We start from the raw sequence: 14,708 nt of genomic DNA, 5'->3' as shown, positions 1-14,708 counted from the left end.
ATCCTAGCCTTGGGTCTGCTTATAGATGCACTAACAAAATAAAAGTGAAATTCTTGTTGTGTGGCTGCAGAATTATTAAGGGAAGGAGCTAAAAGCACTATTGCTCTCCCGTCAGCACGGCCCAGAGTATCACAAGTGCCCCAGGCATGCTGTGGGCCAGGTTGTGTAGTCACCTGCACAGCAGGACCTCATGCCTTGGGCTGATATCAGGAGTTTCAACAGGGCTAGAGTTGTGCACAAAATCTGGGTGGTACTTTTGTACAAAAAGTACAGAACAGTATCACAAAATCTACTCTCAAGTATATGTAGATATATGAGCATTTCAGCACCTTTCAAATGAACTTAGCCCTGCAAAAAGCTAATCTCACTCCTCTACAGAGAGTACAGTGACTCCAGTTAAAAAGATCTGTGTTCAGGAGGCTGCATAATAGTTTACTGATCATACAACCTGCAAAAACAAAACTTCACATATTGCTGCTTTCCTCTATGAGTCACTAAGGGAAAATACATGAGATAAATCATATTTATATACTGTCAACTATTTTTAATAGCAACAACTTGGATTGTTTTTGTTTCCAAACAGAAAACAAATAGAACAGATTATTAAAAATCTGTAAAGCTCCTTTTCCTAAACTGTCTTTTAAGAAATCCAATTTGATAGTTGTAAATTCAAATTATTCTCAGTTCACAGTTGTCCTTAATGGTTGCACTAGATATAAAAGCAGACAGTCTTGGTTCCTTCTGTATTCTACAGATGATCACATTTTCTGAGTATACCTGAAATGAGTACCGCTCCAATTGTTAGCATTTCTAAAAAATGTTCCTAAAATTCTTGTTTGTCTTAACCATCACAGTTCGCAGCAAAGAACAGGAAATTATATCTGATTAAATGTGTTATCTTACATAAACTATGAAAAATATATTGCTCTTTTAAAAGCAAAAAAAAAAAAAATTGCATTGTTCTATTGGTTTTGTTATTGGAGACTTGTAATTAAGAAATTCTAAGTCCTGGAAGGAAAAAAAAGAAACATAACTTTCAAAACTGCTTACAGAGTAAAAGAAGTTTCTGTAGACCCTACTGAAATCAGTAGAAGTTTTGTCTATTGTTTTCTTGTCAATAGAGAAGCATTTGTACATACCTACTTAGATGAATATTTTGCATTTTCTCTTAGCAAGCTCTTCATCTCTCTTAGAGGTGCTCTGCTGAAAATTCTGAAGGAGATTCAAGAAGATAAACTAATCTGAATTAGAACATAGTAAAAAAATCTAACGTAAAACTATCACTGAGCAGAAATCTTTCCTGGGACTATAAATATTATTTTACTTTAAAAAAAAAGTGTCTGCTTTTCAATGAAAACTTTTAGATCTCCATTAACTACTTTTTGTGCATGACTCCTCACTTCCTTTCATTAGCTAGGAAACATGTCTTCATGTGTGACCTAACACATCCTATATCCAAACATGTTGGCATTATTATTATGTCAACAGACAAGAACAAGAACAGGAAGTCTTATGCATGGTTCATGCTATATAAATGGTAACTTACGAGAAGGAACTTCCCTGATTATTTGGGAAGAACAAAGAGTAATCTATTTTTAAAATCAGAAGGGAAAAATCTAAGAAAACAAAGAAACTGTAAGATGTACTTGATAGTCTCTCATTATCCTCTGTGTAATTGGGCTGTTGCTTTTGGCTGCAGACATCCAGTTCACAGACCATTTTCCATTTCCTTTGTTTTCATTACAAGAACAAGCTGGTTAAAGAAACTTCACTTGGTAATTTTAAACTAAACCTTCAGCATCATACCTTAAGAATTTAAACCTTTCCCACCATTCCTTTGTCTCCTCAGTGCCTTCCCAATCAAATCCTGTGAAAAGCACTTTTAAGAAAAGGCAGGTGGAAGCTGTGTAAATAGTCGTATCTTTAAGAAAATTCAATAGAAAAAATTCTTGCAGTGCTCCATGGCCATTTGCTATAATGCAGTGGCCCCAAACATCTGTTCTCAAATTTCAATTTACTTCATTCGCCAGGTGTTTCACATTGTTAATAATTGCAACTGACAAATTTACAACAGTCACGTAAGGCAGTTACATAAATACAATTATGTCAATCAAGTTCACTGCACCTTTCCCAACCAGACTGCATATGACAATTTTCTTATTGTTCTCTTACCCTAATAAAAGGATGAAGACTACTTTTCTGAAAAGAAAATCCCTGGAAAACATTCTGGTATTGAAGTGAGAGAGGTCACTGAAGTGCGTTTCAACAATGTCCAACAGTTAACTCAACCAGGAAGTAGATGTGATGTTTTTCACTTCACACATAACAGAACCAGTGCAAAAAACCCCACTTTAAACTAATTACTTTAAACCTTTTGGTCCAAATACATAAAATAAGCAGTATTTACAGCATTTTACTCCTTTTGTAAATGCAATGCTTTAAAACACATTATAAAGCACCTCAGTAAAAATATTCTACAGATAAAAGTATTGAAGTAGTAGGAAAACCCTAGCCATACCACAGCTCACTAGTAGAGTCATAATATGGATTCACCAATACCTCAGTTTACAATTATTACAAAGAATCCATGGAGAAACTTACTGAATTTACAATTTTTATACCACTGTGTAAGGATCAACTAGAACTGCAGACAATACCAAATTTTTTTGTAGTTTTCCCAACCTCAGCCAGCAGTGGTGGTGATAAAAAAAAAAAAATCAAACTCAAAAAACCAAACCAAAACAAAAAACCAAACCAAAACAAAAAAAACCCAACAAAAAAACCCCCCAAAAAACCAAAAAAACAACAAAAACCCCACTGCTCTGATTCTTTAACTTTTTACAATATTAATGTGAAAATGACATTTTTAACACAAATGAGTATTTGTAATTTTTTAATAAAACCACATATATAAATATGGGCAATTCCAGCAGCAGCATTTCTCAGCAGAACATGATTAACCTTCCCAATTAATATCATGTGACATGATTCACTAAAACAAAGCACAGATGTCAACCAGTTATTAGGACTACTCATACTGTATACAACAAAAATTTCCACGTTGAAAGCTGGGGAAAAATTATTTCCTCTTCACAGAAGTATAAATGAAAATAAATTGCTCTGAAAATTAAAAAGAGCATCAACAGAAGTGGTTTTTTGATTGTTTACATTTTCAAATAAAACTGCCGTGTATTAATTGCTCCGAATTACAGTGTAGATTTCTTCAGGTTAAGGATATTGACTCCCACTGAAAATATTAGTTAGATAAAAGAAATTAAGCCTTTACTTTTGGATTACCAACACAGCTATATCCAAAGCCCTGGAGGTGATCCACAACCCACTTTTCTTGTATAAAGAAATGTCTTGGAGGTCTACAAGCAATCTAGTTTCCATGGCTGAGGACTAAGATGATGATGTGGCCAAAGATTTAGGTCCATAAATCTAACAGTATAGCATTCTTAGTTTGATTTAGGGTAAATCTTTTCATAGAAAAAGTTTTGAGCCAGAATATACAATTCTCCATCTTTTTCCCGAACTGCATGCGCTCTGACAAACTGAAATTGCTCCAGTGCAAATTCATAGAACTCATTCTCCATTTTCCAGATTTCAGACTGCTGTAGCTTGGCAATAGTTTCTTTTGTGGGAAGTTTTTTCTCAGTTGTTTTCCTAAGATGCGACTTCTTTCCTAAATGCAAAATGAAAGCAATAACTTCACTTTCAAGTTCACGTGCTCAAAAAATGTTTACAGTCCTTTGTTATTTACAGAGTTTTTATATTCTCAGTGTGTTGATAAACTGCATTAGAAGGAGCAGGCTTTAATCCAAAATTTATTAACACAACATGCAGAGTTGGAAAACTGCAGCCTCTCTCACTCAATGTTTATGGATTTTGCATCCATTCTTTCAATTCTTCCTGTTTGCTCTAATAAGCCCAGGGAATGAACATTCATTTAAGGAGTAAGATTACCCCATATAATATACCTGGAGCAAAACTGGTCTTTCAAAATTAATTATTGATATGTTAATCTGATATCAAATGTTAAGTATTTTAGGAACTGCAGAGACTTCTTTCATAGAATCATAGAAACATTTGGGTTGGAAAAGACATTTAAGGCCATTGAGTCCAACCACAAACCTAACACTTCCAAGTCCCAGTCAGCCATGTCCCCACGTGCCACACCTACACATCTTTTAAATACCTCCACCACTTCTACACATCTTTTAAACACCTCCAGGGAAGGTTATATTCAACTCAGACTACCAAAAACCTCCCTGTTCTGGTGTAGCTCTCTGTAGCTCTCCATAAAAGAGAAAAAATCTTGTTTTCACGTGATTTCAATTGTCTATTTCTAATCAAATATAATCTCTGCTAATAGCATTTAAACCATTATTCTCCCATCTAAATAGGATACTACAATCTTATCGTAAATGATACATAAACCACATCCCTGTTGCAGAGTTTCTGAGACAAAGATGACCAAAATGATGACCAGATTTTCCCCAAGGAGTGCTGTTGCTTTGTAATTAACTTGTTAATACTACATATCTAGGCTCTGTACATGAGATCCTTTTCTCCCTCTATTTGCAGTTAGAAGCCCTGCTAAGATAGACCTTTTCTTCATCATAAATTGCATGGCCAGCTCCTAGAAACTGAGCTACTTCTTGTAGCTAGGAGCCCAGGAAGATAAACATCTACTTGGGTCTCTGCATCCCTCAGGCTTTATTGCTCAGCCAACCAGGCTGCATTGAGCACAGTTAATTCCAGCAGGGCTTCTGAGGAAATGGAAATCTGCCACATCAGCTACTTTAAAAAACTGAAGCCACTGTAAAACTTTAAAAAAAATTCTGTTAAAAACATATCACAATGTTACATGCAGTATACCTACACACCTACCTTTACCCCAGCCTTAAATATTTATAATTTGTGTAAGTCAGAAAGATAGTTGGACTAGCATCACCCCTGAGAGAGAGAGAGAAAAAACGAGAAAGAGAGAGAAACAGAGAGAGAAAGAGAGAGAGAGAGAAAGAGAGAGCAAGAGAGAGAGAAAGAGAGAGAAAAAGAGAGAGAAAAAGAGAGAGAGAACTAAGAATCTTTGAAAAGGAGTTTGTTTCTTCTATAGGAGCATCATCCAGCTGACAGGTAAACCTGGCAGAGACTCAAAACTATTCATCTAAATCTAAAGAATTCACACTAAAAAAGGCAGTAAGTGGATGAAAACTCCATGGAAATCCACTATTTTAATACCTGTCCGGTACAGTTCTGTGGCACCCCTGAAGAAGCGGGGCAGAGCTGCCTCCAATAACATGATAAAGTCTTCAAGCTCTTCAGTAACTCCCACTAGGAAGTATTCATTAATCAGATTGTATTTGGCTTGTTCCAAAGCCCATCTGCTTCCCACATTCCTAAAATGACAGAGAACAATCATATCAAGTTCTGATGTCAGCCAACAATCCTTAGTCCCTAGATGGAGATTACTTCACAACAGGACATTTGTATAAGAAAGGCATGACTTATTCCAAGTTATAACCACTGCTAACTTCATTTCCCTTTCCAGTTCCTCTCATTTGTGTTCTTATCTAAAAATGTGACTCTTCTACTTACAAAATAGTCTAAATAAAAATACCCAATGTGTGTGTATTTGATTAATGCCCCTATTCAAGCCATTTTTCGAGGATTTACACTGTCTCAATATTAATATTCTGTCTCTACTTTCACATTAGATACCAGAATTCTGGCAAGAAAATACCTTCCTTTTTGCACCTTCTTTCTTTCTCTGTTGCTCCACATGGCCAGAGAGTAGACAGGTCTGAACAACAGGCACTGAAAGAGGAGCTCCCAAGTGGCCATTTACTTTGCTTATGTTTGAATGAACAAAACCTTTGACAAATAATTGCCCTTGCTATCACTCAGAATTTTTCAAAAACTCTATGGGTTTTCTTTTTTTGTTTTTATTGCTAAAGAGTTTTTAAAAGTCTTTGCCATTATTATAAAATATTTTGCATTGACATATGGACACTATTTGCTTTTGTTTCAGTTTCTGTTAAGTAGCATTGACTACTGGATATCTCATAAACGTTTAAAAAAATAAATTTATCCTGATCTCAATTATTGTGTACTCCCCAGGAACTTTAGGACCTTGAACTAAAATATCTCCATTCCAAAATAATGATACTGTAGTCTGACATAAGAGAAAAATGTCAGACTTTAAATCTGCAAAAATGATTTTTAAAATTGAAAACTTGTTTTCCCTCATAACACTGCTGATACAGAATTGTAACATACTACTTTTTTAAAGAACTGCAAAACTGTTTCAGTAAATCCATCTTTAACAGAAACCACTCAAGTATCCACTGCTTCACTCTGTTCAGTCCCTCACACTTTTATCAACTGGACTACATATTGAAATTCGTTGAAGTTTAGATTTCAGCACTGATGTACTTGACAAAGAAGCTACATTTATCTCCCTACCAGCATTCTGAGCTGTGGCCACAGAAGAATGGAATTTGAAGCCAAAGTTTCTCTGGAGCACAGTCGGAACCTCCAGCTGCCACACATTCATCAAAGGTCTGGAACAAAGACAAAATTGAGCTGAGCTTTAAAATCTCATCTATGTATCTAACATCTCAAACTGGTTAGTTGCTAAATGTAGTGGGGACAGAAAAACACATCTATGATGTTTTAGAAAAAACGTCAAGCCTTGCTTTCACAGTGTTATTAGGATGATCCACTGTCTCAGCTAAACAGTACTTGGACAGTCCTTTATGGTTACAAGTAATGAACAATTGATCTTACCTGATACATTGCTATACCTTTGATATAACTTTAGCAAAGGCTATTTGTCAAAAGTAGCAAAAACAGTCAATAATTGTTGGTATAATTATTTTCCCCTATAAAAGAAGTCACTAAAGATACAGCATCAAATGCCATGAGGAATTGTGTGATCCTGCAACAGATGGATCTTTTTTAACACAGAACATTATGCATTTTGTCTTTTAGATTAAACAAGCTCCTATTACATTTGAATAATGAAAACTAATTGCCATTTCAGAGGCTCATTTTGTTTTGGCAATCAGAAGAACTGAAAAGAAGTTGCTCACAGCATGACAGAATATTCCATACAATATTGCTCTTCATGTGGATACTCTGCTGTAGTAACAGAGTTTCAACTCAGTAACACAGTTACAATAGGAACTCCATTAGCACTGCAGGGAATTCGTAAATGCTTTACTGTGTCACCATAAAGGAAGAATTTGTGATATTTCTAATCAAGATATAAGATATATCCTGTATCTAGGATATATTAAAAAAAATAATAGACCCCATGGACAACTTTTGAGATTGCTTCTTCAGTATAATTACAAGTTTCTGTTCAAAGCAACTATGTAAAAACACATTTGTGTAATTATTTTGGGTTAGGGACAACATGATTTGCTTTTATTTTGAGGTGAAGTTTATGAGATAATGTGAAAAAATTATTGATACTATGCCAAGGCAGGGAGTAAACTGTGGTGCCTTGGTTCACATTGAACTCTGAGTTTAGAATAGCTTGTATCTGTCATACATCATAGATAAAAATGCAGCTTAAGTGGGAAAACAAAATATTGGTATGCTTTCCCTAGCATAGTTCTCTAGGGAAATTCCGCACTGATCTATTGTTAAATGCACCTCCTAAATTATGAATGTTTATACTAAAAATGAACTGGCATCTGTGCAAAGAAAGATTTCTTTGCTTATACCTGCAGGTTATTTTACAGTTAATAAGCAAAAGGAAGCAAGCCATTTTCTAAGTAAGTTGAAATAGGACAGACTTCCTTCCACACTTCCTCTTATGCACCCACCTTGGCTGCTTCATCCAGAGATTTATTATATGAAACCCTTGCTTCTACAGACTCTGCATTTGGAGCCAAGCTAACTATGACTGGAAGCACAGAGATACAGAAAACAACCAAGTTTAGAATTCTTCTATATAGATGCCGTGGTATGGACTAGGAGGGGACAGAGTAAAAAATACGTTGAGATTCCTTTCCACTAATAAAGGAACAATTGAGTTTCACTAGAGGTAATTTCTGATTTTCCCCACTTTTCAACTCTAGAGCTTTTCATTAATCTACTCTAACACATACTAGAATAAAGACACTGCAATTGGCTCAATCCATTTTTGAGCTTACTTAATTTTATAACTAATGTATGCAAAATTTACATCATCTATACATGGACAGTTCCCCAAAGACACTTTGGAAAAATAGTACTACCTGATTTACATGAAAGAAGCCAGAAGCTTGATATAGTAAATCAATTTCACTTCAAATGAACTTGAAATGCTTACAGAACATGTTAAAACTGTACAACAACAATAAAGTCTCTCAAACCTAAAGAAAGTGGTATCGTAGTGACAAAATGTGAAAAGCACCTTCAATAGAAAAATATCAAATTAATAATGCAATGCATTGCAAGCATTATAAACAGAAATGCATGTGACCTTTTTCCCAGCAAATCAAGGCTTACAGTGCAGTCTACCAAGCAGCAACACTAAGGATTTTTGGCATGTTTCCCAGTGACTATCTAACCATGTTGTTTGGATTATAATTCAAAATTAAAATAAACACTGTTAAATTTCACTCTTTTTAGTAAGTTTTATGTCCTAGAAACAGCTCAGACTTAGCAGCATGCTCAGCTTTCCAAGTGACTGATCTCAAGCAGGAAAGAGGAAGACAGGCTACAAAAGATGAGATCCTATCTCTCTTTTTTAAAATGCCTTTATGGTATCACATCACATCACCTGTTCATCTGTTTAGTCAGTTCTATAAAGACAACTTTTAATCTTAATTTCTATTTATTCTTGAAGCTTTCCTCTTCCTATGCTGCTGCGCTACAGGATACCTGGACAAACTGAAATGCAGTAACTGAAGATGGCGCTAAAGCCTAAATAACAGAGGACCACTTAGTTCCCAACTGGAAAGAAAAGAGGAATGGCTTGCTCCAAATATTTAAGAAGTACTATTTGGATGGGGGCAGCACACAAAATGATTACTCACAATTATTAGTTGTTATGGTGTTTATAGAATAAAATGTATATTTTGTGTGACTTTTGCTTGCTTTTCAATGTCTCTTGGTACCCACACAGCACTACACTAAATTGTCAACATTAGAGAAAAACAGCATCAGCTTAAGAAAATATCATCACTGAAACTGTATCAAGTGTTTGGCTCTGTAAAGTACAAAAATTCATTACATTTTATAGGATTCCACACTGTTCAAGCTACAGTTTTGCAAACCATACTCATATTTTACACCCTGCTTTTCTTCCCAATAAAGGAAAAATCCAAACCAACATGCCCGGAAAGGTCATACTGCAAACCATGACAGCGGATGTACAGATTCTTTCTGGAACAAATCCATTATGGAGCCTGAATAATGTTGCCATCCTGAAACTGTATTAGTAGTCAATGTTTGAATGTGCTAACCTGAACTTGTCTACAGCCACCTAAGACACAAGGAGGAAGTACAGAAATGTATGTGTCATACTCGATAGTTTCCAGAAAGACGTTGCAATGCTTACATTTTTTAAAAAAATAGAATCAATTGGGTTGCTAATTATATGACAATAATCAACAAAGCCAAAGCATCAGCAGTTCTACAGCTTTTGCTGAAAAAATATGTCTCAGTCTTCAACAAGAAAAGATGTAGCCTTCTTACATAGGAGGATAAACCTAATCTGATAATTATAATTCTGGATACCTAATGATAATTTTAAAAACTATTTTATTTAATTTTTTAACAAATTACAACACACAGTGAATTTATAAGGGTACAGAGAACCTACTAATGTCATGCTCTGCTCCAGTATGGACAGGAAATGGAAAATATAACTTACAAAACCACTATCACCAAAGCTGATAAAATAACGATTTGGCTTTCATCAGGGCATTTTTAAAATTGTTTTCACATTGATTTTAGTTAGTTGAGCATATATTATCAGGTGTACTTTACCTTTTTATCCCCCTGCTTTCGCCTCCGTAGCCCTGGTCTGTAATCATCTCCAAAGCGCAGAAAGTAATAATAAGAAACTAGGCGTTCTATAGGGTCTCTTATGACATTTATGTAAATTGGTTTCTTTTTAACACCAAATCTAAAGTAAAAGAGGAAAAAATATCTTTCAAAGGACAAATCAAAGCTTCTCATCTAAAATGTAAAAGCCTGTTGTTATTGCTACAACTGAAATCCATACACAGAATACAGGATACTGAGAGGAAGCTTAATGATCACTTCTTTTCATCTCATATCCAATGCACTACATGGATGTGAAAGTAAATTCAATTTCAGTCTGCCCAAAATAATGATTTTAAGGGTTTATTATTAAAGAAACAAACAAAACAGACATATTGTCACACAAATAGATAGTAAAAATGTTTACACAACCATCTTGACTCTAGAAATTCCTTAACTAGTTTAGCAGCCATATTCATGTTTATAATAAGTACAAGGAAGTTTGATATGGAGTTCCTGCCCTTGTGAACTGGGCTTTGCAATGCTGTGAGTGGTTTTCCTGGCAGGTCTCCAGCTGTCAGAGACATTAACTCTAATAGCAGGAAGACAGAGCTCAGAGCCCATCCATTGCCTGGGCTGAATGCATACAGCTATGCTTATTAAATATAAGTCTAAGATAGTATCTGTAACCATATTAACTTTTCTATCTAAAGATATTAAATTTTTTCATAGACATTTACCCTAAGCAAATTTTGATGCACTCCACTACAAACAGAAGCCTGATGAAATGAGGTGGTAAGCTCATACGACACAGGAGAAAAATTTAAACCAACAAACTGTTTTGTGCAAATGCTACCTTTCAGTGATCTATGTTCAAGTCATCTTTTACAATACATTTCTCAGTTTTATTTTCTTTTCCATTTGAGATATGCTGTGGCAAATTATTATGGTATCCAAATATTAAAGAGTTTATGTCACAATAGAAATTGTAAGTGTGTCAAGTGCCCTGAAGTAAAGCTAGAAGCTGGAAAAAAAAGTTCTCTTCTGCTCCTATGCAAACTGGGAAAGCGTTCTCCATCAAAAGAAGGCCATTCATGCCTGGCTTGGCTAAAACAGAGCACTCATAGTTTTAAGATGCAGTACCATGATTTTTTAAGGGGTAAATTTACTACCAGACACTGTGCATATGAGGAATGTTAAGTTGAAAAGCTGAAGAACAGAAATGTAGCAAAAGTAGGAGAAAGGAGGAAGTTAGAAAAAAAACTATTTAGAGGCATTGCTTTTGCCAAAAACAAGCACTACAGACAGAGAAATTGTTAAAGGCTACAGAAAGAGCAATTGATTCTCCAGTGCTGCCAGTAGAGTACCAATGATTCAGACTGGAGCACTCTAAGGCAGAACTGCTGACATCTGTCTGCATGCCAGCTCTGGCTTCCCACAGTCTGCAGCGGAGAGAGGGGGTGAATATTTCAACCATTCTGATGCAAAGTCCAGGCTTTGAACTTCACCCTCTTTAAGCTCCACTGAAGTACATGAGACATGCAGGTGTCCCCTTCCACAGACTACTGCAAATGCTGAGGGAGCTGAAACAAACCATTTCCATAGAGCAGCAGACTCAGCCAATGAACAGCACATATCTGTGGGTTAAATGCAGATGTCCAAGCCCTTAGAAATGCTTGTGCTGCATTGTACAGTCGCCTGCATTTGCACACGAGCTTGAAGAACTAGTTTCAGTTACAGTAATATAAACCTACCAGTAATATAAGCATTACCATAACCTTATTAATAATGATAATGAATTGGCAATTGCATTGTCAAAGAACTTTTTTTCCCAACTATTTACCAGAGAAAATAGAGACTAAATGGATAAGAAATTTTAAAGACAAAAAGAAAGGGAAAAAACTTAAACTTTTATTAGCATAATTTCTACATGAATGGATTACAATAACCTGTCCTCAATACTGTGAGTTATTGATGGAATCCAGTACTTTAATTTGCAGCATATTTTAAGAGGTACTTCTGATATTTGACAGTGGACCTAAGTCTGATGTCCATGGATAAGGAAGCACTGACTCTTCTGAAATATTTTACACTTCTTAACTACAAGAATGTTCATCACAAGAACATACCTCACAGCCTTAAAGGTGTGGGCCTTGCCAAGCACAACCAGCGTATTCAAGATATTATTTTAATAATGAAAACCCAAAGTATGAGAAAGCAAGCTGTTGTGGGGAAAAAAAAATCACTCAGGTGAAAGGATAACAAACAACAAAGACAAGGATAACACAGTCCTGGAGGGAAGATGCAGATGAAAGAAATCTGTGAAATTGCTTAGATGCTTTCTAGATGTAAAATATTTTAGTTTTAAGAGTTCCAGTTTCTGAAAATGTTTTCAGCTTTATGAACTAATGTATAAGATAACATTCAGCTTTGCTGCACCAGAAAGCCGTTACTCAGTTCAAGCGTTTGTTAATGTTGAAGCATTTTAATTTTAAAAAGGCAGAAAGGAAACTAATGAATTTTGATGTATTTTATTTGATTGACTGATTTGTCAGTAACTTTTTTTTGCCTGTTACTTCTTGTAAACTTGGTGCTACTGGTTATTTTCAGCTACTACTGTAGCATTTAGCATTTTCTGATAATGTACTGTTGGGAATCTGCACAGGTCTCGCTTCCCCATCTCATTCTTTGTAATAAAAAGTCCAAATTAAAAATCAGAGTACACGACAGAATGAGTAATTAAAAGGAATGACTAAACAAAAGGAATTATTACATACAAAAAAGAATTTAAATAAATACTTTAATGCATAGAAACATAGAAACACTGAGTGACCATCAGCAAGACGTAAAAGTAGCGGTTACTATAATTTGTGCAGTCAAATGTAATGAGATCTGAAAATGCCACTTTCAATTTTAAATAATTTTCCACATGCTCCAAGTGCAAGATGAAGCACTGCCTAGTAAGCATCTTAAGCAAAACTGACTTGTCAGTTCAAGGGGAGGTTTCATAAGACTGAGGTACTGAGGATCACAGCTTTAGATCCAGAAGCAAAAATAAGACAAGAAAAGAAACATATGAAACTGGGAATAAAGATATGATCCTGAACCTTTGAGGTCAGTGGGACAATTTTTAAGCTATTTTATTTAATTTAATTTTAGAAGTAGCAGCATTTAACTCCACAAGAATTATTTCAATGTTTTTTCTAGCAAATCAAACTATTATAGAACAGAAAACTACTTCAAAAAATAACTTTTCATATTTTGATAAAGTGCAAAGGGACACTAAGGTAGTGAAGAATTACATAACTTAAGAGGCAGGTGGTATTACTCTTTATATGAAGCATTTTTGAGAACAGCTATTTTAAACCTCTCCAAATGGGAAGCCAATCCTAAAACAGAACTGCCAGTGTTTCAGAGAAAAGCCATGATTTTCAGCAAAACAAGCTTGGAATTTAGACAAGGAATACTAATCCCAGTATATGAACGTTTTCTTTTTTAAATGAGACTCGGCTATAGTTTATCATGCAAGAAAACAAGAGCAATCGGTGAAGATCACCCCCAAATTCCGGCGCTCCGGAAAGGCCCGGGCCGGGCTCTGCCCACGCTGCAGTTCCCAGCCGGAGCGCTGGGGGGCGCGGCAGCCCGGCCGAGCCCATGGGAACGTACTTGGCGAAGTCCAGGTACGAGACGTGGCCGTGGTAAAATCCCGGCTTCATCTCCTTCCACGAGGTCACGTTCTTCACAAACCGCACCTGGGAAAGCGACCAACAAAAAGCGTTTCTGTATGCCTCATTACATTTACCCATACACGGCCTTTCCTGGCTTTTAATCTTATAATGCATTAGATTAAAAAATCTATTTTGAGTATTATAAAAAAAAATTGTGCCCCATAAAATAGACTTTCCTGCAGCATACAGATGACTGATTTTAGGTCATCAGAATTTAATGATCAGAAACTAACAAAAATAGAATACAGCAATCAGAAGGAGAGTCCAAGGAAACCTATCACAAAAACATCACTAAAACAAACATTTATATTTTTGTCAGTCCATTTTATTTGTAACTGGAAAGGAATGAGGAATTCTTTCAGTAGAAATGCAAGTACATATTTTATGGAATTGTCTGATCTGATATTCAGTCCCTCAAATAAAAGTGTACCAGATTTACAGCATGTTCTTAGACCTATTTTATTGGGATATAAGAAACAAATCAGATGGTTCATTTACTCCTCCATCCCAAAATGCAATGCCCAAATAATCCAGAAATGTTATAAATGCATGCAATGTAAATCAGATCTATAGTTTGCTATTTTGAATAGTCATCTTAAGCCTAACATTGTAGTGAAACTTTCATGCTAAAGCATGAAGTAGCCCTTGAATGAAGGCTGATAGAGCGCTTATTGGCAAACTTCACAAAAACAGGAATAGCTTTACATTTCAAAGAACAAAATAAGACACATGCCCCAAACCAGAGAGCGTGATCAAATTAAGTGGGACATGCAAATCCTGACAGAGCTTGGCTTTACTAGATGAACAGAATATTTTAACATCAAAGCGTGTAACTGAAAGTTATTCCAAAACTAGTGAATTGGATAATAAAGAGAGGATGATAAATTTGTACTGCCTGAGCTGTCTGACAAAGATATGCCATTTCTGAGGCTGTGAACTAAAAGATAATGTTCTCTACACATCTGCAATATCTTTTCTGTTATACAGAGAAAC

General features: G+C 35.5%; 1 protein-coding gene across 1 annotated transcript in view; it reads right to left on the bottom strand.

Annotated features, from left to right (window-relative positions):
• Positions 1-2,346: 2,346 nt before the first annotated feature.
• HS2ST1 (heparan sulfate 2-O-sulfotransferase 1) overlaps positions 2,347-14,708 on the bottom strand; it is a 71,400-nt gene continuing 59,038 nt past the window's right edge. Inside the window, exons 3-7 of the mRNA XM_031057859.1 lie at positions 13,654-13,739; positions 9,991-10,129; positions 6,469-6,566; positions 5,245-5,402; positions 2,347-3,685 (exon numbers count right to left, since the gene is read on the bottom strand). Of these exons, the coding sequence (XP_030913719.1) occupies positions 3,459-3,685; positions 5,245-5,402; positions 6,469-6,566; positions 9,991-10,129; positions 13,654-13,739 (708 nt within the window). The 3' untranslated portion in view covers positions 2,347-3,458. The remainder of the gene's footprint in view (positions 3,686-5,244; positions 5,403-6,468; positions 6,567-9,990; positions 10,130-13,653; positions 13,740-14,708) is intronic.

The sequence above is a fragment of the Geospiza fortis genome, unplaced genomic scaffold (assembly GCF_000277835.1).
Source record: "Geospiza fortis unplaced genomic scaffold, GeoFor_1.0 scaffold403, whole genome shotgun sequence".
Classification (NCBI taxonomy): Eukaryota; Metazoa; Chordata; class Aves; order Passeriformes; family Thraupidae; genus Geospiza; species Geospiza fortis.
Note: the sequence above shows the minus strand (reverse complement) of the source record. Positions and strands in the feature narration are given on the sequence as shown.